This window comes from Alosa sapidissima, chromosome 16 (genome assembly GCF_018492685.1).
Source record: "Alosa sapidissima isolate fAloSap1 chromosome 16, fAloSap1.pri, whole genome shotgun sequence".
NCBI classification, from domain to species: domain Eukaryota; kingdom Metazoa; phylum Chordata; class Actinopteri; order Clupeiformes; family Clupeidae; genus Alosa; species Alosa sapidissima.
In genome coordinates, this window is record NC_055972.1 from 25150725 (window position 1) to 25177865 (window position 27141).

Here is a 27141-nt window from a genome sequence, read left to right on the forward strand (position 1 = left end):
GTCTATGGTCTGGGTAGTCTATTGATCTTTCATTTAGAATTCTCTAAGGAGTTGGCGGAACCCACCACTCTCATCCAAGTCTTAAAAGACTACTTCCTTATAAAGTAGGTTTTATTCACATCTTCTTAGGTGTGTACAGGTATTATCATATCATATACACACAGAATTGCACACAGGGAAACAATATGACGCCTTAAACATTGAATTTAGAAGAGGGGGTAAAAAAGGAGAGACCTCAAATAATTATTCATAATAAATTAATTTAAAAGTGGATTTTCAAACAATCAATAGAAAAAATATATATACATTGAACAACCCATAACATTAACAATAAGAAATATATTAATGATCATGCTAACAAAACATACAGTGAAGTCAGAAGTGATGAGATATGCACCATTCGTTGCACAAAAATACAATAATTGTTCTTGGTTATTACTGGCTTTAAACTCTACATTACAAAAGTTGTAGGCTACTGCAAAATATTTGAGTTTGTTGGCCTTGTCCAATATCCACACCTAGCCCTTGTCTCCTTGTGTCCTTGAGAGGCCCAATGGAGGGTGTTAGTAAGGGTTTAGTTCCTCAGGGGGTGGAGCCAGTTGGGAGTCCTCGTCACCTATATAGGCAGCAAAGCCACTTGTCTGGCTGCCCCAGTCATAGTTGTCTGCTGTGAAGCTGTCAGAAATACAGAGTGATTGGTTCAGAGACCCAACAACTCTAACATTTAAAAGTTGGTCTTAGCAAATCCATGAAAAAAAATTACCTTCACATTTAAGGGGGTGAAAATAATAGTCCGAATTTTTGTGAATTTTGTGAGCAGAGCTTGAAAGATTTTGGGTAAATAGCTAGGTCGCTGGCATTAGCAATGAGTGTTTTGACTATTTCTGAATAAATGTCTATAGCCATTTCCTGTGTACCTTGCTTGAATATTTTGTGGGATAATGCTCCATGCCAGGTCATCATCACTGTCGTAACGTCTGGGGTTGTCAAAGAAATAAGCCCTTGATGAGAAGACATGACCAGGGATGATGGCAGCACTCTAAGAGACCCAAGATAAACAACAACAAAACATTTTAGCCTATCAAATATTTGATCTGCTATTACATTTTCTGATTACATAAAACTTGATGCATCTAGCATGCAATGAAAGTTAAAGTGAATCTAATCTGAAATTACCACAAGTCATTCAGCAATTTAACAGCAAAATGTCCTTGATCCAATATATTGACATGGGGTGAAATTTCCTTTAAGAGAAGGATTGCTTACTCTGTCCAGAGCTGGCCTCCGAACCCTGAAGAAAAAAACCACCAGAGTTGTAGGCAGCAGTTCCCACACAAACAAGATCACGCCGAACACAATGTATCCCGCATCCCCTAAGGTGGAGTGTAAATCCGCCTGAAGAAAAACAGGATGCATTCAGTTTGAAACATTATTTAAACCTGGATTACACAACCTCATGCAATAATATTGAATTACAACTCAATACATCAACCAGCAATTTACCATCAGTGGTTCTGTTTTGAAGTGAAGGATGTAAAAATGTAGAATACATTTGTATTAATTATAATTTAACCAGAGGTTAAAATGTTAAAAGTGCTCAAGAATGTTCAAAGAGCAATAGAATGTGAAGAAATAACTGTTTTGATAGAATGACAAAAACACCTATGCCAATATCCACTAAATGTTTATCATCTAGCCTTGGACCAAACTCTTTGTACCTCAAGTGGCTCTACTCTGAATGCATGCAAATCGGAGTGTCATCACAGATGTAATGGTGCATTAACCCTTCAGCAGGGCAGTTTTGAACATTCTAATAGAAGATTCTGTTCCGCAACAATGTAAGGTTGTAAAATTCCATGTTGAATTCAATGAACCCAGATATTCTTTAGAACGTTCAATTTCCAACATTTCTGTCTTAAGGGCAGACGACTTGAATCCTACTGTACAAATAGCCCATATGTTATTACTGATATTTCAAATGCCCAAATAGCTTGCAGAAAAATTACCAATACAAAAAATGACCAATACTAGCTTTCAAAAAATACCAATTTGTTGCAGAATGACTTATTCTTAATTAAGTCTTATGCAATGTGATCATTTCATTTGCAAATTGAGAGGTGTAAAAAACCCTATGATTGGCTAATACAGGATTTTAAGGTCTCCCAGCTAAAGAACTTAGAATTGAATGACAGAAGGCCAAAACTGATATGCTCAATACCTGGTCTGACACATTGTACCAGTCATAATCAAAAGAGTTTATGCTTTTGATGTTGGCGAGAGCAAGGACCACCAGGTTGTAACAAGCACGTGATGCATAAAGCAGAATGACTGTTGCTCCAATTATAGTCACTTGGCACACAGACGTTCCCTGCACAGACAGAAACAAGTATTCAAATCAGCATTTGAAAACAACTGTTGACAAAAAACACAAGCGAAGTTATGAACTTTTATTATTTGTCCTTTTTTTACAGTCTACCAGCTGAAGCATTTTGAACATTTTTGTTGTTTTGTTTTACTCTCCTGGTAACAAAATGTCTACCAAACTGTTGTAGTCTGATTCACTTTGCTTACACGTGCATATGGGAAACTCAGCAGGACTAGCACATTGTTGCCTAGCAACCCCTCTCAAATAATGAGCCAGCATGTCAGTGATGAGGAGAGGAGAGCACTCTTCATTCTCACAGCAACCCCTTGCGTTTCACGGCTATTTTCAGAACTGCTCCACAAGCACATAAAACAGCAGCTCCATATGGAGATGAAATATTTGTTACAGATGTGATGGTCACTTTCACAAATTGACTTGACATATTTAACAGAAACTTTAATCCAAAGTTTATTATCAACAAAAATATGTAGAGTATAATACCTATAATGATAGTAGGGCTAATTCCACATTTGTGACTAACACACCTTATGCAACAAATCATGAAACCAAACTCAGTTTTTAGTAAACATAAATGGTTTTCAGAAAACAGCAGACATCTGTATATCAGGACGGAGTTGCATTCTCACCTTAGACTCCAGATAGATGTTTGCTAGGGACATCTTTGCGATCTTGTAGAGACACAAAGAGAGCGATATAGCACAGAGGACAAAGAGTGTGTCGTTGATGGCCACTCGCACCAGGACAATGGTCTTGGTCTCTGTGTTTGTCATCTTAACCAGGAGAGCGCAGGTCAGATTCACCACCAGGAAAAGTAAGCTGATGGACAGAAACACCAGATACAGAGGTAGCCTGTAGGAGAGTCAGACAGGTTAGAGGTTGTAAAAGATCAAGAGACATCCACGGCTGAATTAGGAAGCTGATTTTAGCATTTTGTGTTTAGTCAGACCATAGTTTTGTGTTTAGTAAGACCATGACCATAGAATTTGAAGTCTTTTTCTATTACCTGTACTTGAGAAGTTCCGGTGAGTACTTGGACTTGGCCTTGAAAACAACCTGTTGGAGAGGACACATATAAATGATTCAGTTTATAACAAACGTCAGACTTTTGTAGGGCTTTGTCAGATATTGTGTAAACACAGATAAAACTTAAATTGTGCAGTTAAAGGCTTGGATTGCATTGTTTGCCTCAGAGTGAGTTTTGTAGTGAGGCAGTGAAAATCACAACTGAACAAATGTTTGGAGAATAGTGTTGTATTGCAGATATGGGCTTGTATTTTTTTTCAGGAATCACATTGATATCCATGCTTCCTTCCTTTCTACTTGATATCCTGCTCTGGATTTTTGTCAGTTTCCCATTATAAAGTCATAAAATAAGAAGTGGGATTTTGCTTGGTATGTTATGTTTGTTTATGTAACAGTTTGTATGACCAAAGTACTTTTATTCATTATTTTTTTGTTATGTAGTTTGTATGACCAAAGTACTTTTATTCATTATTTTTTTAACCCATTACCAATTAATATCAGAAAGTTTCACTATCTTAATTACTCCCCGAACAGAACTGTTTTGCTGAAAAATGGCCCTTTACTGTAGTCAGAACAGCCTTAACTGCTCACGATGTTTATTGTGAGTCAGAAACCGCAAGCAGAAAAGGTCGTTTCACTTCTGCTTTCACACCCACCTGCCCCCGCCACTTTTACTGCATCCTCTGCACTCTCAGCAGACAGCTAAACAGGAAACCTACAAACTAGCAACAGATTTGCAGCCTGACAGAAATCTACCAATCTATTAGCTGCCTATTTACACTCGAGTGCCACCGAAAACAGAGACCGCTAGAAGGGCATTGAGAGAGTACAGACCCAGGGCAAGGCAATACAGCTCTGGTCTATGCAAGTAAAACCTGAGATATCGGTGTATACTTGTTTTTTTTGTATGTCGACATAAACTCTGTCCAATTATGATCATAAGATGTACATCGCCTTCAGGCAATCAGTTTGATTTGAAAACGCTTCACTGTTGCATCAGTTCATTAATTCCATATTATGAAAACATCAACTGTCACTAAAGAAATGAATGAATGCCATATGGCACAACAGTAGCAAAAGCAAAAATAAATGACTAATGTTGTCTAAAGTCGAATTTGCTCCAAAATGTTATGGGTTCGTCCTTGGACATGGCTACACCTTTTACCAAGTTTCATGGAAATTCAGCTGGTAGATTTTCGCATAATCCTGCACGCAGACAGAATGACAGATGAATGGACGGATTGACAAACCATACCAAAAACCTACCTCCTGGCGGACGTAAATATCCAAACATTTGTGCTCTGCATTGTACAGTATCTCTGTATTGATCAGAATATGGGCTGTTATTTCTAATTGAGGATCTTGTACTGTATGGACAACTTACTCATAGGAGCCAATACTAGTTAGAAACTGTGCAACCATGTTATGATAAATTATTCCATGTGACTATGGGATTCCCCAGCTGGAGCAGACAGAAGCAGTTATTCACATTAGAATAATATTTCGCTTTTCCCCAAAGCGTTAGGTTAAAGGTGACAACCCTGGCACAACCTCCTGGGGCATGGGAAGCAAATAAACATGTGTTCAGTTGTGTTTGCAATATACGTTCCAAACCAAACTTGCAAATACACATACACACTGACAATGTCAACAAAGTGAAATTGAAAGCTCACGTTCACAGCAGCAACCAATCCAGCCTGTTGTTTTAACTGTCAACTGCCATAATGCATCAAACAGTGACATTTGTTGGCAATCTTATCCAACAATTTTGTCTATTTGATTTTGACTTTCAGATTTCATGTTTTGAAGTCTAGTATTTAAGGAACTCGGGTGCTTCCGCTCGAAAGGCCTTGTCTGTGGCTTTCTGAAATTATCTTTACAATATAACATACAGAGTGCCTTTACAGCATCAGTCCAGTTATCTGGTCCAGTCCAGTTGCTCCTCTGCATAGCACAGCATCTCTCTCTTCATCACTTAAAGAGAGACCTTCAACAAAGACATTAGCTGGTATATCCTTCATTCTACTCTCATATTCCACTATCATACAAACAAATAACAAATATCATTACCAGATCTTTAAAAGGTTAGAATAGACTAGCTACATGGGGTAAAACCTGAAAAGTGGCACGACTCTAGCACCAGGACGCCCAATGACACCACTGGTGTCTCAGAGCGTCCGGCCCTCTCATCTCATCTCAGACCCACCTGGGCGAAGTACAGGTTCATGAGGCTGAGTGTGAAGAACTGCAGGCAGACTGGGCAGCAGTAGAGCAGCCAGAAGGCGAAGGGCCCGAGCGCGTTGGCCGTCACGCAGTCTCTAAAGTAGAAGGAGAAGAGAAGGGCGCGCAGGGCGGCCCAGAGCAGGCACAGGAACAGGAACACCGTCTGGTAGCTCAGCCGCTTGTGTCGGTAGCGTAGCACCAACCACAGCTGCGCGTACACGAAGACAAAGAGCAGCGAGTAGAAGATGGTGTAGGCCACCGTCAGGCCCAGCTTCACGTAGGGTGGCACGGCCGGGCTCAGGGTGGGGGGAGGCATGGACTCGTTGGCTGCCGCCGCTGCCACCGCCGGTACTGCGGGTGCTGCCGCCACCACCGCTGCCCCCGTCTCCCGCACGGGAGCCTCCATGGTTGTCGCAGCAGCCGCTGGTGCTGCCGCTGCTATCGTCCCCGCCTCTCTCTCCCGGCTCCTGCCAAGGAGAGGAAGGCGAGAAAGAAGGGGCCTCTCTGTCCGGCTTCAGCTGGGGCTATTGTTCCTCCTTCTCCCCCTGTCCCCCCTTTTTCTCTCCAGCTCCACAGACAAGATAGTATAGGTGCTGGATATGCAGCAGCACAGTGCAGCCAGTGGAAGGAGAGAGGGAAGGAGAGAAAGAGAGAGAGACAGAGAAGGAGGGATGGATGAAGACAGGAGGACAGGGGAAAGAGGTGAGAGAGATAGAAAAGTGAGCTCGGGAGTGGGAGGGGAGTGAATCTAAGCAGCGTACAAGAGAGGAGAGCAGAGGAGAAGAGAGGGGAGGAGTGAGCAAAGAAAACAGGCTTTCACTTCCTGCTGCAGCTTTGTGTGTGCCCGTGACTGGGGCCACATGATCTCTATACAGCTGGCAGGAAGCAGAACAGCATTGTAAGGGGAACGCTAAGCAACGGAGGAGAGAGAGAGAGAAAAGCCGGCCCACATATCCTTTGCACCATGCTGACGCACTCCTCTCTACCGTTAACCCTACGTTGGAGTCGACTGTCTCCCTTTTTTCTACTCTTGATGTTTTCATCTGGCTTTTTCATGCGTTTATATCTTCTCACCCGCAGGCTCTCCTGATTATTTGTTTTTAATCTGTAGGACTACTGTTCCTGCTCAGCTCATGCTCCATACATTGTGAGTGGAAGCCATCTTTACCATTACTGTTTGGGCACAAAATGGTGTTTGGACTTGGGTGACTGGTATTAAAGATGTACCAAACCATTTTTGCATTGTTGCCTACTGAATGAAAGAAGATTGCATTGCTTGATAGGGCCACTTTTCTCTAACTTTCCTTCCAGGAGTGACAATAGTTGTTCTATACAGGATATTACAGTCCAGTTTTTATTTAAAGTTGTGTTCTACATCCAGGAGCACATATACCATACATTCAGGAAATGAACCCTTTATGTTAGAATATTGCATTGCCCCGGGGACGGCATCCTGTCTGTGCTTTACTGGGTGTTTTTATGCTAATGCATGTCTCTTGCTGAACATCTTTTTCAGCATATTAAAACCCTAAGAATGCTTGTGGTACAAATTGTGGTGCAAGAAATTGTGCTACAAAATATTTAATCTGAAGAACAACCTCACATCTGAACATGTTTTTAACCATGTCTGAAATTTAAACTTTAAAACTGACACATTGTAAATGTACAGTAAGTATGTCATGTAGTGTTTTGTATTTTGAAAAGAAACAAATAAAACAAAATCATAATATATTATCATTGAGTTCTAAGTTGCAGTGAAAAGAGTGTTCAAAGACAATATTTCTTAATATCTTCAAAATATCGTGTGTGAACTCAGTGCACCATTGGCAAGCCTTTTCATTTGGGATGCTTAGTATATGGAAGTCTCTTAAATGGACACCAGGCAAGCCTGATGCTTTTTCTCTACGAAACTCCCCCTCGCTCGGTCTGAAGCTCTTTTCCTTTTCTTTGCGTCTTCCGTCAAAGGTCCGTCAAGGTGCAACAATCTCTAGCGTTTTGTTAGCCTGCCTCTGTGCTGTAAACTGATCTTGCAAGTGGGATATTCTTCCTACAGGCAGTAGGGGTTGGTGAGAGAGCCTTCATTCGCCCCGTAATGAGTCATTTAACCATATACCGACTTACGAAGATGATTAATTAACACGAAAACGTTGCATGGTGTCCCTTTAAAAGTACATTATGCAGGTTTGGGTATTTTTGGTAGCACCTTTTTAGGAGACATGCTAGTCTGATGTTGCAAGTTTTAGTCCAGTGCAGAAATGTAGCTTGCAAATACACACACACACACAGAAAGGGGGTGGGATCGGCACAGTGAGTCCAAAGGGCATGTGAATGCATAGAAATGCATGGAATGGAGGTCACAGAGCTTGACCTTTGACCTTTGACCTCGGATTGTTCTTTTTTTCTCATGTATGTGGCTGGCCACTGGTGACGGCCTTTGAAATGTTTTGTGGAACGGCACCTCCAGCCCTCCTCTGTGGTTGTTATCGTCACGTTAATCTCTTTATTCCGCTAGTTAGTTTCATAAAACAGGCACAGAAAATAAAAAATGGCACTTAGTATTTAGATTCTAACTCAAATTGTATACTGCCACATTCATACAGTAATATGTAATATATCTAATGCATTTATCTACATACCATAATCTTTCTTTCACTTAATGCACTTTCATGCACTTAATGTTTCGTTAAATACTACTTAGGAAAATATATTCCAGGACCATTAGCTAATGTAATTTGCATGCTAATCAGAGTCTGGAGTGTCAATAGATTAACTGTGCTTGACGTGAGATATGCTATCAATACTGTCACAACTCTCAATACTGTACAGGCGAAGGAAGCATAATGCTAAAATCAGAGGCAAACTTTATATTTCCTTCTTCTTCTCTCTCTCTCTCTCTCCAAGTTGGTGGCTTGCACTGTGCCAAAGATTTGCCTAAATATGGGCATGTTTGACGTCAAAAATGTTCTCAGGCCAGAGGGGCGAAGTGTAGCCCTATGACCACAACAAACTGACAGACAGACAGACACCAGGGGCAGAAGTCAGATCTTGGTGACATCAGAGCTCTCTCTCTCTTGAGATGGTGGGCAAATGGGTTTCCTCTATTTTCCCGGGAGACGACCTGATCAACCACACACTCAAGGTCAAATGTGAACCAGAGGGCAGATTATTATTATTACAGAAAGTGTCTCTGCTACACATGCTCTTAAAAGAAGTTTTTGGTGGGATCGTGTTGATTTATTCCTATGATTCATGCACTTAAAAGCAAGTAAATTCCCTGTTCAGTAACATTAATTAAATGTACTCAACAGGTAAGAAATACATTTAAAATAAAAGCTAATATATGCAAAGCTAACAATGCCCTAATATGTTAATTCCACTGTGTCCCCATCACCTATTTCAAATCTGACTAACATGGAACATAACTGATAGAGTTCACTAGAGGACGCTCGTTTGACTGAATTTGAAGGTCTGCATCAGGCTGTACCTCATTCCATCCCAAAACCACTGCTGTTCAAACTGTTAAATATGAAATTATGATTGTGGAAATATGTGTCTACACTGAGATACATTTAATCAGAGTTTTTAAAGTCAGAATCCTTCAATGCAATTACAAAAAGCTTTGAAGACAAATTTGAACAGAACCATAGGGGCAGCTGGGAGATGTCGCAGTCATACAATGAAGCTTCAGAACGATTAGGCCTACTTGACCTGTTATTTTGGCATTTTGATGCATTTTGACGTGTTTGTTCGGATTTGCTGCCACAAGATGGCGCCCTCGCAAAACACTTTGACTTCGTCTTCAAATCACAAGCTGCAGCCAGGGGCTTCTCCTTTACAAGAATGATTAGTAAAAACTCTATTTACAGCACACGCGCAGAAAAGTTGAAGTTGTTGGAATCAGTTATTCCATTATGTCGTCTAATCTAGGCTACTACGTAGGCCTATAGTATCAAAAAGATTGTCTTCCTCGAAGCTGCTCTCCAATTATGCGCAATGGCCCCACGATATTGTTGTTCAGTTTATGAAATAGGCCTAGGCCTATGGCACCCAGTGTGCCAAATTCAGGTCATGCTCTGATGACTTTTTGGAGTGCGTCCAGGTCCCCAGACCCAAGGACAACACCAGTGTTTGTTTAATAGTGGCTCTTTGAAAGACTTGGTGGAGCCTGTCGGCTTTATGCTGCTTGGATTGACCCGAATTATGCATTATATGTTCTAATGCTTGAATAGGTCCAAATAGATGCATAAAGCAAAATATCCACGCTAGTCCGGATAGGGCAGGCATGATAGCTGCTCACTTTGGTCCATTTTTGTGCACTGAGCCATGCTAAGGGGGAGACAACCAAACCCGTAGATTGGAGGAGCGTTTCTCTTTGAAATCCAGCTTACACGCAAACACCAGAGCACAGTCTGTAGCCTATATGCGCAACAATAAACGTATCCTCTGAGTTTGTGAATAACATTACCCAAAACGAATGCCATAGTGCGCGGGGACACATCTGGCACATCTGGTATATCAATTGGAGCGCTGTGAAGTTTCACAGAGGAAGCTATGTTGAAACTCCTGTTTCCTATGTCACAATCAAAAAAGCAGGTAGACGTCTTAGAGTGACTTTAATACTAGTTAAAGTATAGGCCTAATAGTCTTGTTTTTTGATTAACTCATAATTGTTATAGGCTAAATAGCCTACTAAAGTCAGTCTAGTCTATGACTACATAATCTAGGCTATAGCTAGATTGGCCTGTTGCTGGCATACCCTACAAGCAATATCATATGCCTGAACACGATGCAGACCTACCCTTGGCTAAAAGATTGACTGTTTCTGGTGAAAATATTTCGCGGTGAAACAACCTCCGAAAAAATCAATGTTGAAGAGGATAGTTCGCATCTCTCCGCCCAGCCCAACTCCGCCCCAGACTGTTCTACCCTCTGACAACTTCGTCAAAAGTTTTCTCTGCGCTTAACACAGCCCTGCGCAGGGGTGAGCCAAGTCGTGAAAGGGGCTCCCTATAACTTAAACTCCATTAAAACTATCTGTCACAGTACGTGCGTCGGTCTGAATATGGGTTGTCTCGGGCAAAGCTGGCTAATATGGGTTACGCTTCTAGATCTTTCAATCTCAACTCTAGGTATTAGCCGGCTGGAGCTGTTCCCCTATGGTCCCAGCGCAGGAGATGAATTGCTAGATTCAGGGAATGATCAGACGCGCGTATTTACACTGGATCACCCACTGATGTTCTTCGATGGAAAGTTCAGCAAGATCTACGTAAGTTTGCCAAGATGCTATATGCAATTTGATTACAGTTAGTTCTTCATGGTGTTGAAAATATTTTCCCAGTGATATACAGAAGATCAGTATGTGTTTAGTGGATTGTGTGTGTGTGTGTGTGTGTGTGTGTGCGCGCTTGATTGATCACATTAAAGGTAGTGTTGCATGATCATATACAATTCACTTTACTGTTCTTTGGGTCTGCACAGCTGAAGGGTCCTCTGCCCCCCCCCCCCCGTGAAATTACTTTCACAGCACAACACTTCATGTGTTGCCCTCATCAGAAACACAGATGTCTTACTATGCCATTACATTTCCAATTCAGAAGATTTCTTGCTTCACTGTCTGTTTTCCATGTAAATTCTCTCTTTCATTCTCTCTCAAACACACACTCATTTATGCCCTATTTTTTACCTCCTGGTTTGTATTTTGATGTACTCAAAGTGTTGGATGGGATGGTGAGTTCTCTCTAGACATTTCTGGGGCCCTAGTGGAAAATGTTTCTGAATGCTAAGTGCAGACCACTCCTCTCCCCCACAGAACTCAGACTTTTAACTCATGTAAGAAAAGGATGTTGTGTGCTACCTTATCACTCAACTAAGACTAAACTAAAGATTCCCCTCTCCCTCCATCTCAATACGAAATTGTTTTTGTCTGTGCTTCTATAACATCTAGTATGTGTTTGATTTTATTTTTTTATTTTTCATTCCATTGTGTTCCTGATAGCATGCTGAAAGAGTCTGTCTGCAGTATCTGTATTCCCTATGATTTTCTTTTTCTTTTTTTAACAAGAGGGACATACTGTAGGTGTACTTGGTGGCCATAAGTGTACCAGCAGTTATTCATTCATATGCCATCACGTTGACCAGCTGTGTGAATTCCAGTTCCAAATGTAATAAGTAAAATGCATGTGAGCACATAGATACATGCACTCTTGAAATGAATGTGTTGTCCCTATCTGAATGTTTTCAACACATTCGTTTTAAGAGTGTGTCTGCATGTGGTTAATGGATGAATGAATGAAAGGTTCAGTATTTCCCTTTTTTTTCTTTAGCCCTGACATCCCATTACTGAAAAAGCACTGCTTTCTTGTGTGTGTGTAAAGGATGAACCTTGTCCGTGTGAGGCCACATTCTGCATGTGTGGAAAGTTGGAACTATCTGCACTGTACTGTTAAACATCCTGCACTGATACGTCTTCATAATGTTTTCAGTGTCTACCAGGAAGCCAATCTGATCTTGAATCCAAGCCATTTAACATTGTCCTTGAATGTCCTGCAACCTATTTGAGGTGTCAGAGGGAAGCCAACTAGAGCCACACACACAATTAGCAGTGTTTAAATCACAATTAGTATTTCATAAACATGACATTTGTGTCCAACTGTCTTCTCAGACAAACTGTGTCCAGCCAGCTAGAGAGACTCTGCTTCCACAGGCAAAGCTTAGTTCAGCTGATTCATCGCTGTGTGCATACTTTGTGCCAGAGCTAAATGCGCCCGAACCTGTAAAATCAACACCTGTCAAGACAGTCTGTGGCCTGCAGTGCTTGTGGACCAGACATGAAAGATGGAAACGCAAGAGCAAAAGACATGGATGTATGGATTCTTATGAGGGACAAGCTTATTCTCAAAATCCCATAAAGACATCTGTGAGAATTGTCTTTTTAAAATATTACGTATCGTCTCCCTCTCACACGGACTAGCATTTAAAAGGGGAGCGCAAGACCGAGAGGACTCTTCTTTCATCCAGCCTCTCACAGGAAGTGCTCCGGATGATGTGTCTAAATGTCATCAATCTACCAGAGAAACAGGAAGCTTCAGCCAGGAATAGAACTGTTTTTGCTTCAGCGAGGAAAAAGCTATCAGGGAAGGCTATTACCTATTTCATGATTGTCTCCCTGTCTTGTACGTGTAGACATGGCCTTTCCTCAGGAGACAGTACCTCCTAAGCTGTTGTGTCTAGCTTTTTGTCCATCTATTTACTGTATGTGGTTGTCCAGAGATGTGAGAACCAGTTAGTACTGTGTAGTTCCACAAGTCCTATATGCAAATATGCTATATGAAAATCAGCGCATCTAGTCCTGTGACACCTGCACATTTTGTACTCTCCCTGTCAGATATAGCAGTGAAAGTCTAGTGTGTTTCATGCCCCAAACCAAGGCTGCGGTATACAGTATATAGCCTACTGTAGATATAGCAGTGACACACTGTATTACATTGCTCCTTCCAGGTGAGCACCAATGGATTCATTGCCACAGCAACACCAGCAAAAGAGGAAGAGTACCTGGGAAAGATGCCAACCAGATTTGGCATGATCGCCGCCCTGCTGGGAGATCTGGACACCAGTGACGGGGTGGGTAAGGTGTACTTCCGTCAGGACTCAAGCCCATCCACGCTGCAGCTAGCGGGAGACCACGTGAGCAGGGCATTCCCTGACGATGATGAGGTGACCCCCACACACGTCTTCATCGTCACCTGGGTGGACATGACCACACACAAGGCCCTGTCTCGAGGACCTGGGCCACATCACAGGGTAAGACAGTTCCCTTTACAATCATAGCTGTGTTAACATCTCTTATGAGTATATTAAAGCCTCATGAATACATGACAGTGAGGCCAAACAGTAAAATCAAGCAAATCAATCAGCTTTAATAGTCAAGTACGTTCACACATACAAATAAATTTAGTTCCGGCTGTTGGTGTTGTCACTCTAGCATTACAATAGACAATATATAAACTATAGTGTGCAAGAAAGCGTTATGAATTCATAAATACAAGAAAGCCCTAATGGATGCATGAAATCCTTATGAACGCATGAAAGCATTGTGTTTACCAAACAATGATCTCTAACCATGAAAGCCATGCAAATGCATATTGACTTTTAAATCCCCCAATATGTAGAGGAACACCTTCCAGCTTGTGATTGCATCGGTGGAGTCCACCTCCTACGCCATCCTGCTGTACCCGAGAGATGGACTGAAGTTCCTCTCTACCCACAACCCGGACGGCAGGAGCTCAGTGATCCATGCCGGTTTCAGTAAGGGGCAGACAGGATCTTCGTCCTGGTCGAGACAAGGGGTGTATTATCGCACCACTGATGACAAGGAGGCCTCCGTCCAGTCCCTTTCAGAGTGAGTATAGTAGGCTGACATTGTTCTCGCCAAGAATGGATATTGTATTTTTAGCACACAGATGGTGCACACAGCACACAGACGGTTTGCACAGGAAGCAAGAACACTGAGATTATTATGGGCTGCCTGTGACACCTTTTGCAAAGCACTGGAAGCTTTTTCTAAGGAGCTTTTTTTATTTCCATCAGCAAAAAGCTATTTATGAGAGTTTTCTTTTGTAATATTTGTTTTTGTCAGTTGACATTGAGTGAGAGAAAAACATCAACACTGATGTCTGTCAACCAAACTCGTTTCCCTAAAACTGCTCTTAGCTGCATTTTTGTCCAAACTTTGAGTGCTAATTGTGTGCCCACCAGGAAGACCAACTCGGGAAAGCGCGGCGTGTGGGTGTACGAAATAGGAACGCACCCATACTTCACAAACGTGGCACCAGGGGAAGTGACCGACCTTCCGCCCGAAGACCTGGCGGACTCTGGCCTCTACTACCCCAGGCAGGGGCAGCAGCAGGTGGTTGAGTACCCCACCTACCACCCCGTGGCAGAGGAGCTTGAGCAGGTGGACCTCTACCAGAGCCCAGCTCGTCCCCTGCCCATCCATCCTGTCCAGTACCAGCTTCACCAGCAGCAGCAGCAGACGGATGACCTCGCCCTTCTGGACAGTGACATCCAGGTCAATGGTGAGCTGTGAGCTGATGAACATGTAGTCACTGTTAATAATCGCTCTCTGTGCTCTGGTAGGTAGTGTTGTGTATATGCTTTCCAAATATGAGAGTATGAAGTAGCAAGGAATAGAGACACAAAGGAGAGGAGGTTCATTTACATTTACTCATTTAGCAGATGCTTTTTTTTATCCAAAGTGACTTACACATGTCAATCATATTGCAAGGCCCATTGTCCCCAGAGCAACTCGGGGTTAAGTGCCTTGCTCAAGGGCACAACGGTGGAAGCCTGGACTTGAACTTACAACTTTTCAGGCTACTGCATGCTGCACTGCATTGGGGGCAGCCGTGGCCTACTGGTTAGCGCTTCGGACTTGTAACCGGAGGGTTACACAACCGGAAAGTGTGTTTCACTAATTCACCGATTGGGATAAATGCAGACCAAATTTCCTTCACGGGATCAAAAGAGTAAATATACATATACTTATACTTATGCTAACCCAGCTCCTTAGCCATTGCGCTACCACCGCAGGTTCATAACAACAGGAACCCTATTGGAGGGCCATACTGAGAGGATCCTGTTAAAGTAACACAATTTGAGGCTTGATATTTATCCCTTCTCGTCAATGTACTGAGTACCCCTATAGCGTTATCTTTTAATGTGTAGGGCGGTCTGAAAGACTTTCATGGAACCCTGCATTGTGTAAAATGACGCTAAAAGGCTGTATCCAGTGCGTTGAACGTTGAAAAGGGCCATGCTCTGGTATTTTACGTAGTGTAATACCTAGCGTTCTGGGCATTGGCAATGACAGAGACACCATTCTTATAAAAAATTTGTTGTATCATCAAAATGAGTTTGAAGCGGTTAAAAGTTAAAAAAATACTATATAGTGTTGGTTTAAGTGTGGACTAAGTTATGATGACTAAATATACACATACACACACTGATACAAATGTGATTCATTTAGTTAGAAAGTTCCTCTTGAGAGTGTGACATGAAACTGTTACACCAACTGAGTTGCTCTCTGAGGCTTTGTCCACAGCAGACTGTGACCTCTGACTCCTCTGTCTTCTGGATGACTGATAGTGTTCTCGTACAACTCGGACACCTGTGAGAACAACCGACAGAAGTGCTCCCCGTTTGCTGACTGCAAGGACCACGCCAGCGGCTACTGCTGCCACTGCCGACCTGGGTACTTCGGTAACGGCAAGCAGTGTGTGTCTCAAGGTTAGTCAGACTTCAAACGTCCATTTGATTTGACTTCTGCCTAGTCTAATAATAGCCTACTCGAGCTTGCAAGTGCTTGAAGCAAGCTCTCAGGATGTGTGAAGTTTAGTGTCTGGATTGATTGTTCTTTATGTATACTGACTTCTCTGACAGGAAAACCTCAACGGATGAATGGGAAAATGCACGGTAGGGTGTACGTGGGCAACTCGCCCTATCCTGTGGACTTTGCCAGCAATGATCTGCACTCGTATGTGGTGTCCAACGACGGGCGAGCCTACGTGGCCATCAGTGCCATCCCCCTTGGAGTGGGCATCTCCCTGCAGCCCCTTGCGGGCATCGGGGGCGTGATCGGATGGGCCTTCGCTCTGGAACAGCCTGGCTACGTCAATGGTTTTAGCATTGTTGGTAAGTCAAAGATACTTCAGGGGCTTCATGGAAATTACTTTTAAGTCTTTGGCCAAATGGGTAAATGTCTATATTAGCAACAGTATAGCATTGTTTGTAAGCCAAGGATACATTTGTGAGAGCACTAAAGGCATTGACCAATATTGCACTAAAAAACATTATAGAGTGGTAAAGGCAGTGACCATGGAACGATACAGTAGTTATTCCAACATGTGGACAAGACAAAGGATGCACTTGGAAGGTTAAACAAATTACTACTTACAATTTGTTTAACAGATACACTATATGGACAGAAGTATTGGGACACCTGGCCATTACACCAACAGGAACTTTTATGACACTAAACCTGCAGGCATAGGATACCTATAACAGCATCAACTCTTCTGGGAAGGCTTTCTACAAAATTTTAGAGTGTGTCTGGGGGATTTCGTTTTTAGTCCATTCATCTAGAGAAAGATTTGTGAGGTCAAGCACTGATGTTGGATGAGAAGGCCTGGCATGCTATCTTTGTTAGTTCATCCCAAAGGGCTGAGGTCAGGGTTCTGTGTGGCCTTGGGCCAAACTCACCCAACCATGTCTTTATGGACCTTGCTTTGTGCACCCTATACAGTTGCACGTAGGACAGAACCATGCTTGAATTCACTGAGCTTTTTAGAGCGACCCATTCTTTCAAAAATGTTTATGAATACAGACTGCATGGCTAGGTGCTTGATTTTATACATCTGTGGCAATGGGTCTGAATGAAGCATATGAATTCAGAGATTGAGTGGTTTTAAGTGTACCAATTAGTTTGTCCATATAGTGTCACTATCCTCTGCCTATAGATTTAAGTTCCTGCTCCTGTAATTCCAGGTGTCCCAATACTTTCATCCAGATAGGGTACCCCTGATTGCACCGCATGTAAACGTAGGGTCTGTAACATGGATATCATGCATCTGCATGAAAAGTTTAAAATGATGTCTCACATAGAAACAGTACATAGAGAGGATCATTTTAACGGAGCAAATGAGATACAAAAAAAGTCCATAGTCACAGCACTGCAACACATGGTGTTAGAAACCACCTTTGAAAGTGATGTCTATTTTCCTATTGTAAAACCAAACCCAAAACAAAAGCTAAACAGTGCGCAAGAACCCAATATGACAAACTAAACAACTAAACAGTTCTGTCATAAGACCCTCTTCCCAGTTCCCTCATTAACACTTTTAATTATGTGTTTCAATATATATTTTTTATTACATGAACATGAGGTGATAAATTGAGTGTCTGGTGTGTGGGGTTTAGATGACAGAGCTGGATGTTTGACCTGAGCTTCCTGCTTTGTTTGTACATAGGCGGAGAGTTCACGCGTAAGGCTGAGGTCACTTTCCTGGAGGGCGGCGAGAAGTTGACCATCACTCAGGAGTTCAAAGGCATTGACCAACATGACCATCTGGTGGTTGACACCCAGCTTGAGGGCCGAATTCCGGAGTTACCACAGGGGGCAACCGTGCAGATCGACCCTTACACCGAGATCTACCAGTACTCCAACAACAGTGAGCCAAACTCCACACAAACGATGCCTCTTGATTGGTTATGATATGATTATGTTCCGATTTTAACTTTACAGATAATAGACCTCCTTTCTGATTGTTTTGCTATGCATCAATATGAGGCTGACTGTACTTTTGTTTAAAACAAATGAATTAATATATAGGCTGAAATGTAGTTCAAATCATCCTCTATGTTTTGGTTTGCCAGTCGTAACATCCTCCTCCACTCGTGAGTACGTGGTCAGCTTGGAGGATGGCACCACAGAAACCAAGAAGTACCAGTGGAGAGAGAGCGTCACCTACCAGAGCTGCGCCCACGACGAATCTGCCCGGAAAGTTCCCCAGACGCAGATGCTGCGAGTGGAGCAGGTGTTTGTCATGTACGACACCACACAACAACTCATGCGCTACGCCATGAGCAATAAGATCGGGGACATGAACGGTGGTAAGTGCCACGAATGATCTATACATTATCTATACATTTCCGAGAAAAAGAGGAGGATGTATGGTCACCCTAGCATTAGTTGTGAGATCTTTTTTAAAGGTGCTCTAAGCAGTGTTGGGTAACAACACTTCTGTTGAGGTTCAAACAAAACAGAGAGCTAGCTCGCTACTTCCTCCCCCTCCCTCCTGTGCAATTGAAACTCTCCTAAACGTGCATCTTGTCGGTGATTGGCTTGAACAGTTTGTTATGTTTTTTTTATGGTCCAGGCTGGACCATGTTTGGAGCCTGGGCTGTCCGCAGGGACCACGTTTTTTACAGTGTATTCAAGGCAATAAGGTGCAAATTCCTTGCTGCATTTTTTAAAAGTAAATGTTCCAATCAATGATCTAAGCAGCACATTTTCTTCTCTCTCCTTCATTTTACAGTCTAATGGTTACTGACTAGAACGGCTCGGGGTCAAAGGTCATACGGAATCGATTAATCTGCGTTATTTTTTTTAATCAGTTATTTTTTCTCAAATTAATTAATCAAAATTAATCAGTTATTTTGACAGCCCTAATTTTAAGATGTTTTTAAATTGGCGATTAGAGTGACAACCACCTAATATTAATTTACTACTTACTATACATTTTTTTTATACTACTGTTGTAGTATGCTGTATAAGGCTGTTGAGTATTGACCTATTGGCATTGTTCCATCAGTTCAAACCAGACAAATAATTAAATGGAATGTTTTTCTATGGGAGGGTGGTTTATAATTTTATAATGAGGCTGTGGCTTTTTTTGATCCGCTGTTAGGTGGGGGTGTTGATGAGAATGCTTGCTACACTGGAAGACATGGATGTGACACGAATGCCATGTGCCACGCTGGAGAAGGAACCCAATACACATGCAAGTGTGCCTCTGGCTTCACTGGGGATGGCCGCATCTGCTACGGTACTATTTCATACAATTAACACTAGAAGCGCCAATCATTTCATAACTACTAGAACTGCCAAAGCGGACATTTTGATCCTTAGATTTTAAAAGCTGAATGATGTCTTTGAATCTTTGAATGATGCAATCTCCCCCATTGTGACCCACTTAAGAGCCTCTCTGGGAGGATTCTTGGTTATCTCCTTCCTTCCTTCCTTTCGTGGTGACTGGGGAACTTCACTCACTCCAAACATTATACTTTAGTTAGACTCACTGTATACAGGACACTGCCAATGTGCTTGACCCTGCTTCATTTAAGAGGGGACTTCTGGGCCAAATGTTAGTTAATGTGCCTGCCGTTTCCGCCTGAGAGTCCTGCACACGTAGAGTCCTTGCTAGTTGGATCAAGGGTTTTTCCTGCTGATCCCAAGTGGGAAGATGGAAAGGGGGGAAAAGGATGTTGGAAATTGGTCAGATTCTATCTTAAAAACATCTGTAATTACTAAACCTGATGGTATCCTCTCTAGTGATTCCTGGGAATGGGTCCGTGTAGAAAAGAGTTTAGCAGATAACCACCGCTGTGCATATACACACACACACACACACACACACACACACGTTACTCACAGGAAGAGATGCCAAGGAATGAGAGTTGTTGTTGGAGGAAGTGTTTAAGTTTGAGAGGCAGGTTACACAACTCTGTCCTGTTCTGTTCTTCCTTGTATTCTCCAGACATTGACGAGTGTCGAGAATCCCCACAGGTCTGCAGCACTCATGCCCTCTGTAACAACCAACCCGGAACGTTCCGCTGCGAATGTGTTGATGGCTACCAGTTTGCAAGTGATGGACAGACCTGTGTTGGTGTGTGTTTTTAATTGTTTTTGTTTACAGTATGTGTGTGTGTGTGTGAAAGGGTGAGAGAGTGAGAGTGTGGCTGTGTATATACAGTAGATACTATATGATCTTACATGTACGATCTGCAAACTAGCTTTAAATGATTTGACTTGGATGGCTTGCATAGTTGGATGTAAATTTCTATCTCTGAGAATAGCTCACCCACACTATGCTTTCTATTCCACATCAGACAAAACATTGTAAGTCCTTTACTGTAAGGCCTAAATTAGCTGCAGGATGTTGCCCATTTCAGCCTATTTTAGCTCACTGGCCAAAACATCCCGCTAGTGAGGTCATATAACATTATGAACTAATGGTGTTTTTGTTGATTCTGTTGTTGTTGTTGTTTACGTTGTTTGTCTGTGGCAGAGGGGGACCGCCCGGTGGACCACTGCCAGGCCGGTAGCCATGACTGTGACATCCCGGAGAGGGCCCGCTGTAGCTACTCTGGAGGCTCGGCTTACATCTGCTCCTGCTTGCCAGGCTACGTGGGCGATGGGAGATCCTGTCAGGGTAGGCTTGCCAAGGAAGAAGCACTGATTTTCAAAAATAATAGTTTTAAAATAGTTGGTGTAAAAAAATAGGCTAGGGTTAAGGTTAGAGTTAGGGTTAAAAAAAATCCCTGTAATTTTTAATTTTTTTGGGCACCCCTGTGGATAGAGTGCGCCCTGAGAATTTGCCTATACTGTCCATGCCAAGGGCCTGCTCTACACACAAGCACACATCCACACACATCCCCTAACCTCACCTATACTGGGTGTATAAGCTTCTGCCAGCAGGCAGACGGTATAGGGTGCCGTCTTTCCAAACCAGCTCGGCTCACAGATCATTCGTCCCCACCAGTATGAGGCTGTTGAATAAGCTAGGAAAGGAAAACACATGAACCTCAGTGTGCTTTAATACTGCACTTTACTACTACAATAAAATGCTAGTGATGAAACTGCACTTTGGTGCAGATCTTTGGTGTTACTTGTACTAGTCTTTTGGTGTTTTGTGTATCGGTCTTTTTGTGTTAGTGCACTGGTCTTATAGTGTTATGTGTACTGGTTGCTGGTTTGATGTGTCATTGTTGTTTTGTGGTTGTCTGTCTGTCTGACATGCTGTTTGTCCTAGACTAAATAAGGACTAAATTAACATCTACAGTATGTGTCAGACACAGGCACTGGAACTGGCAAGAGATATTAAGACTCTAACAACAAAGACAGTCTGCATAGTGTTGTGCACTCCAGAAGATAGTTTTAATGAGAAGCATAACATTTTGACCAGCAACCACCAAGAGTTTTGATGTTTTTGATCAGTTTTGATGTTTTTGTGAAATGCTGAACACAGTGTTTTCAAAGTTAGTAACATGGTTGTTAGTTTCTGCATCACCCCAGTAGGGGAGATGAGCTATATAATGTTTTCAGGATAATGTTTTATAGTTGACAGGACTTTCTTGCCAAGAACCAACTCGTTGTTTGCATTTTTTCCTTGAAAGGAATGCTTGCTATTGCACCGTTTAGTCGCTCGGAAAGCTCCATCAAAGGCTCCTACTTCCCAGTTTCCAGCTCAGCAGAAACAGCTGCCAGGCTGTCAGGCGTACTGTAATAGCGAGTGTTGGAGGCAGATGAGGAGAGTGTGTAGCCTTCCAGACAGGAATGCGTGTAGATAGTGTAGCTGTGGACAAGACAGAGATGAGTCACAGATGGGATTTTCTCTCTCACTTGTTTCTTTCTTTCTCTCTAAAGGTCTTTCTCTCTCTTTTTCTCTCTTTCTCTAAAGCAGTCTTTCTCTCTCTTTTTCTCTCTTTCTCTAAAGCAATCTCTCTCTCTTTCTCTCATCCCTCTCTCTCTCAAAAGGTCTCTCTTTTTCTCTCTCTCTCTCAAAAGCAATCTCTCCCCCCTCTCTCTCTTTCTCTCTATCCTTCTCTCTATCTCAAAAGGTCTCTCTTTCATTTTCTCTCTTTCTCTCTAAAGCAGTCTCTCTCTCTCTCTCTCTCTCTCTGGCCTCATGTGACCCCTCCATAGCCTTTTCTCCTGGCCAGACACCAGCTGGAGCCAGACCAGTGAGAAGCCCCAGGAGCTCCATTCACTTGCGTGCACATGTGGCCTACACAAGAGCTAGACATTAGAATAGACATACAGAAGCTCCCGCCAAGATATATGCTACATAGAGACATTTTTATACGTCCTCAAACTGATGGCTTCTGACTACTGTTGCACACTCTCTTTCTTTTTTTTATTCAAAGTTGCTTTATCAGCATGAATGTATGGGAACAGTGTTGCCAAAGGTATTGTTGATAGTACCATACAAACTAATTAATACATTAAACAGGAGGGGGGAGATACATCAGTATGGGGGTGGACATAAAGGATCTAGAATTAACAGCAGTAAAGAGCAAGAGTAATAATAGTGTGTGTGTGTGTTTTTGTCTTTCTCCTTCCATATGTCTTTCTTTCTCTCTTGTTCTTTGCCTGTCTGTCTCTCTTTCTTTGTCTCTCCCCCCCTCTCTATGTCTTTCCCTCTCTCTCTCTCTCTCTCTCTCTCTTTCTCTCTTGTTTTTTCTCTCCCTCTCATAGATATCGATGAATGCCAGCCAGGCAGGTGCCACCCTGATGCCCAGTGTTACAATACGGACGGATCTTTCTCCTGCCAGTGTAGACCAGGTTTCTATGGTGATGGCTTCTACTGTTCCTCAGGTACAGTAGTCTGGAGATTTGTACCAGCTCACGTCAGGACAAGAATATATTTACCCTTTATAAATATTTTTCCCCTATGTCATTCTATTTAATTTGTAGGATAAAGGCTCGAAACAGTACTATGAAATGATATCTGCTTTTGAGGAAATACGCTACTGTGTGACTCTCATATCAGTAACGTCCTGGTACTGTTTATTTACAGTGTGCCATTGTTTACTTTCCTGTTAGACTAATTTGTGCCAAAGTGAATTCGTTCAGACCATTTCTGGATTGCAGGTCTAGCGTTAGCTAAACGCCGCTTAGCACCAGCTGGAACATGTCTATCAGGAATGTTGGATCTGAACGAGGGAATTTATCTGCCCCATGTGACAGAGGGTGGTTTACATGCTTCTGCCATTGCAAATATTGTTTCATTTCAGCCCGGCTTTGTCCACAGTCGCAGGTGGTCTCCAACCCTGGACTCAAGCAGGACTTACAGTATTAAATAACCTTAACACAGCAACATATTCTTTAACCTCTTTGGGATGTGATCTCTGGTCTCCTCTGGGTTTGTGTTCCATGACTGGAGTTAAATAAATGTCATGCTTTAGGATTGTACTTCATAAGGTAGAAGTTGATCTCTTGCTGTTGCAGCTGTTTGTAGGTTGTACCATTTTGTAACCCTGTACTACACTGCAGTATCCTTGTGTATGAATTTGGGACTTTGTTCCTTAAGGTTTTTTGACGGCTAGTAGAGATTATGCCACTGCAACAAATCTGACACCGTCACCGTGTTCGTGACATTCAATTAAAGGCTGTATGCATACAGTATCTGTCATCTTCCTACATGTCGGTAACCAGAGGCGTTTTAGCAGTATAAATCCCCAATATTATTCCCTTTTGAAAGCATCAGTAAAGCATTTAAAAGCATCATCAATACCACCAGCTAAGGGGGGTTTTAGGCACTCCGCACTAACAACACCCCTTAGCTGATGTAGAATCAGTGTAACCTACGGCCTCTCTGGGCTTATTGCTTAAATCAGTTGTATTCCTTTACAAATGACAAGTACCTGCCAATGAATGCATTGCTACCTGGTCAGGGTGACATTAGTTTGGCATTGTGTTTTGGTTTGGAGTTGTGATGTTCCAGAGAGGAAAGACTGAAGAGTGTGTGTGTGTGTGTGTGTGTGTGTGTGTTCGTTCAGGCTTGTTCTGTGGCCTCCCGGTCTGCTTGTTCTTCTGAATACCAGACTGGAATGATTTGGCTGCGGTGTTTGTCCCACAGGAGGCTGTGGGACGGGTGGGGGAGAAGGGGGGTGGATTTGGTAACCACACACTCCAGATGTACTCCCTCTGGGGTCTGAATTACTCATAGCCTAAACCCAATGCTTGATTATCTTACTGAGGTGTGTGTGGGGGGGGGGGCAATTTGGTTCAGAATAAAAAAACTACACAAACTTTCTCAGAATGTTGAAGAAATGTTGAAGAGTTTGTGGTTTACCTCTCCACCCCCCCCCACACACACCCCCCCTGCTGTTTTGAAATGCCCCCCATCTGTTCGCCAGGCCATGTGGAGTTTGTCATGTGTGTTCATATGTGTGTTTATGTTTGTGTTCTTATGTGGGCTTTGTGTGTGTGTCTGTCCACTTATCGGTTCTCCATGTGTATGTTTGTGTTTGCATGTGTTTCATTTGTGTGTCTGTGTGTCTCTACTTGTTTTTGCATTCTTATATTTGTTTCATTTGTGTATATGTGTGTGTGTGTGTCTACTTATTAATTCTCCATGCTAGTTCAAGTTTGTTGTGTGAGTATGTTTGTGTTTGCATTCTTATATTTGTTTCATGTTTGTGTGTGTGTGTGTGTGTTTTCTCCTCCAGAGCGAGAGAAGACACGCTGCGAGACTCACAGAGAGAGCGCCCTCAGTGCCTCTGAGCCTGGCCCACGAGGTCCTCGCCCCCTGCCCGGGCAGTATGTGCCCACCTGCGACGTGGAGGGCAACTACGAGCTCATGCAGTGCCACGGCAGCATCGGCCAGTGTTGGTGCGTGGATGCCAACGGCCTGGAGATCTCTGGCACCCGTACTGGCCCTGGCAGCACGCCAACCTGTAAGGGAGCTATTAGACTGGCAAGCGCTGCTTGACTCTGTGCTTGTTGTGGTCTGTCGGGCTAAGGTTAACACCATTTATGGATGTTTCTTAGTGAGAGAGAGAGAGCCATTCATTAAAGATGGCATAGAATGGAAAACCGGTTTTACTTTGCCTTTGTTGAATGGGGAGAGTTCGGTGCATGGCCACAAAGCTACGAACCGTGAACCAGAAAAAATGTTGTTTCATCCCTCATATACAAATCTCGGACTTTCAGATGTCCACTAAAAATGGGTGAATCAGAACAAATACAAACTGTGATGCAAGCCATCCCTCCATTCACTGCTCCCTCTCCACACGTTACATAACCACTTTGAGTTGGAGACTTCGGTAGATGTTGCTGGAGACTATTGTAAACAGTCTTTGCCTGCAGGGCAGCCAATCAGTGTAAAGTTCACTTAATTATTTAAGAGGGTGCCAGATAAGCATGAGGGGGCGCTAGATATCTGCTAAAATTGGCCATTAAATGGGCTTGTAAAATAACATCTAAGCATATTGACAGACCAAAGTTGCAGAACTTCTATGTTAACATCATAGAACAAGGTCAAATACTCCGCTCATGTCATCTTTAAAGATACAGTCTGTGACTCTAATCCAGTATACTTTTTGTAAAATTCATGGAATTGCTCCTCATAGCTATCTATTCTGTGTGCGTGCTCTGTTTATGTCGTATGCTATCGTGGCTCTGTAAATTGGAAATAAACATTTGGCTTGAAGCCATGTAGTATTCTAGCCAACTAACACATCACTTCAGGAACACAGTAGAAAGGGGTGCAATATGATTGGCTGTTGACTTCAAATATCAACAACCTCTCACTGCCATCATGGACTATACCTTTAAATGTCCTCCATTGAAGTCATTTAATGCCATGATTTATGTAGCATCAGATGCAAAAGCCTTTAAACCCCACCTCCGTCAAAAATGAGATAATGATAGTGAGTGAGTGCTCTCCACACATAGTATACGTTAATCAAATAATTTCACACCAAACCCACTGAATACAACTCTCTTCCTGGTCTAAAATATAGATTTGTAGGCAAAAACCTATAGGAGCCTGATAAAAAAAATGCTCATTTAAAAGAAAAGTGGTCAGATGGATTTAGAGGGGTTTTGCATTTGAACTCTTCACATGTACTTATGGTTCTCCCCTGACGTGTGCAGGCAGTGGAGAGACAGGGCCCATAGTGAGGCCCACCCCCAGGCCAGACATCTACCCTCTACCCGCCGGCACCAACCTGCTGTTCAGCCAGAGCGGGAGGATCGAGTACGTCCCCCTGGACGGCTACAGCATGAAGAAGAGCGAAGCCAAGACAGCTCTACACCTCCCAGTAAGTAGTTAGGGCCACGGCAAGTGCACTGTTAATAACCATTAACTTGGATAGCCCGGCTATAGTGAACAGATGGTTTGTTGAAAGGTCACCTTCTATAAACCAACTGTATACTACTGCCTACACTGCACTATATATCCTGTCCTGTCTATGCACCACCTGTCTTTGTATATCACATTGCACTTTTCTGCTTTTTTGCACTTCTGGTTAGACGCAATAAAGTTTAATCTAATCTAATCTAACCAAGCCCAAGTTGTTTACTAAGTGTCAACAGATAGTTTAATTGTTTATATTGTTTGATAGATTGTTTATAATCTGAGCATCTATAGATAGTCTATAGGAGACTATCCTATGTAAAGTGTGACCAACTAGAGAGGACTGACCCTCAGCCAACTGGAGAGGACTGACCCTCAGCCAACTGGCAGTGACAGTACTTTTTTACACCAGTTCAATGTTCCAGAGTTTACATAGATCACCAAAAGCTCAGGCCCTCTTAGGTCTTCTAAATTAAACAGAGGTCTCTGTGTTAAGAATCACTAATGCCATAACACTTCTGCCATTGTTTATCAGTCCAGATGGAAGATATGTAATGCATGTGAAAGTAGTCAACAAAAAGATCTTGGATTGTCTTAACCACAGTTGAAATCACTACATTCAGTCGCTACTTCCTTTTGTGGCTATTTGTGTGGGCCTCCGATAGTTTAGTCGTCTCTGTGAATTCTGTGTAGATGTGGTGTTCTGTTGGGATGGTGGGTTTGTACATTGCTCAACAATGTGTTTTCTCCACAGTATTTCATCTGGAGAGGGAAATACTTGGAAAAAGAGCCGTTTTATGGACACTTCCCTTGACATTGTTTACGCCCGCATGTCCAAGCCATTGCATTGTGGCACATTCCCAAGCAGGG

The 27141-nt window shown here is 42.6% G+C and overlaps 2 protein-coding genes across 3 annotated transcripts in view; one reads left to right on the forward strand and one right to left on the reverse strand.

Moving 5' to 3' along the window:
• Positions 1-27141, forward strand: part of nid1a (nidogen 1a) — a 36305-nt gene that overhangs the window by 1372 nt on the left and 7792 nt on the right. The window contains exons 1-14 of one of the 2 annotated variants that reach the window (XM_042065977.1): positions 10567-10898; positions 13130-13432; positions 13801-14030; positions 14387-14706; positions 15776-15916; positions 16070-16321; positions 17656-17856; positions 18062-18298; positions 19096-19233; positions 19945-20073; positions 20476-20619; positions 22665-22784; positions 24641-24868; positions 26070-26236. In XM_042065977.1, the coding sequence (XP_041921911.1) occupies positions 10695-10898; positions 13130-13432; positions 13801-14030; positions 14387-14706; positions 15776-15916; positions 16070-16321; positions 17656-17856; positions 18062-18298; positions 19096-19233; positions 19945-20073; positions 20476-20619; positions 22665-22784; positions 24641-24868; positions 26070-26236 (2814 nt within the window). In that variant the 5' untranslated portion in view covers positions 10567-10694. Of the gene's footprint in view, positions 1-10566; positions 10899-13129; positions 13433-13800; positions 14031-14386; positions 14707-15775; positions 15917-16069; positions 16322-17655; positions 17857-18061; positions 18299-19095; positions 19234-19944; positions 20074-20475; positions 20620-22664; positions 22785-24640; positions 24869-26069; positions 26237-27141 lie in introns of those variants that run through there. The other variant, XM_042065979.1, reaches the window with a different exon arrangement.
• On the reverse strand, positions 94-6467 carry gpr137ba (G protein-coupled receptor 137Ba). The gene is made up of 7 exons (XM_042065981.1): positions 5616-6467; positions 3390-3439; positions 3013-3235; positions 2219-2368; positions 1267-1395; positions 918-1039; positions 94-675 (listed from the first exon to the last, which is right to left on the reverse strand). The coding sequence occupies exons 1-7, from the start codon at positions 6036-6038 to the stop codon at positions 564-566; spliced, it is 1209 nt and encodes a 402-aa protein (XP_041921915.1). The 5' UTR covers positions 6039-6467; the 3' UTR covers positions 94-563.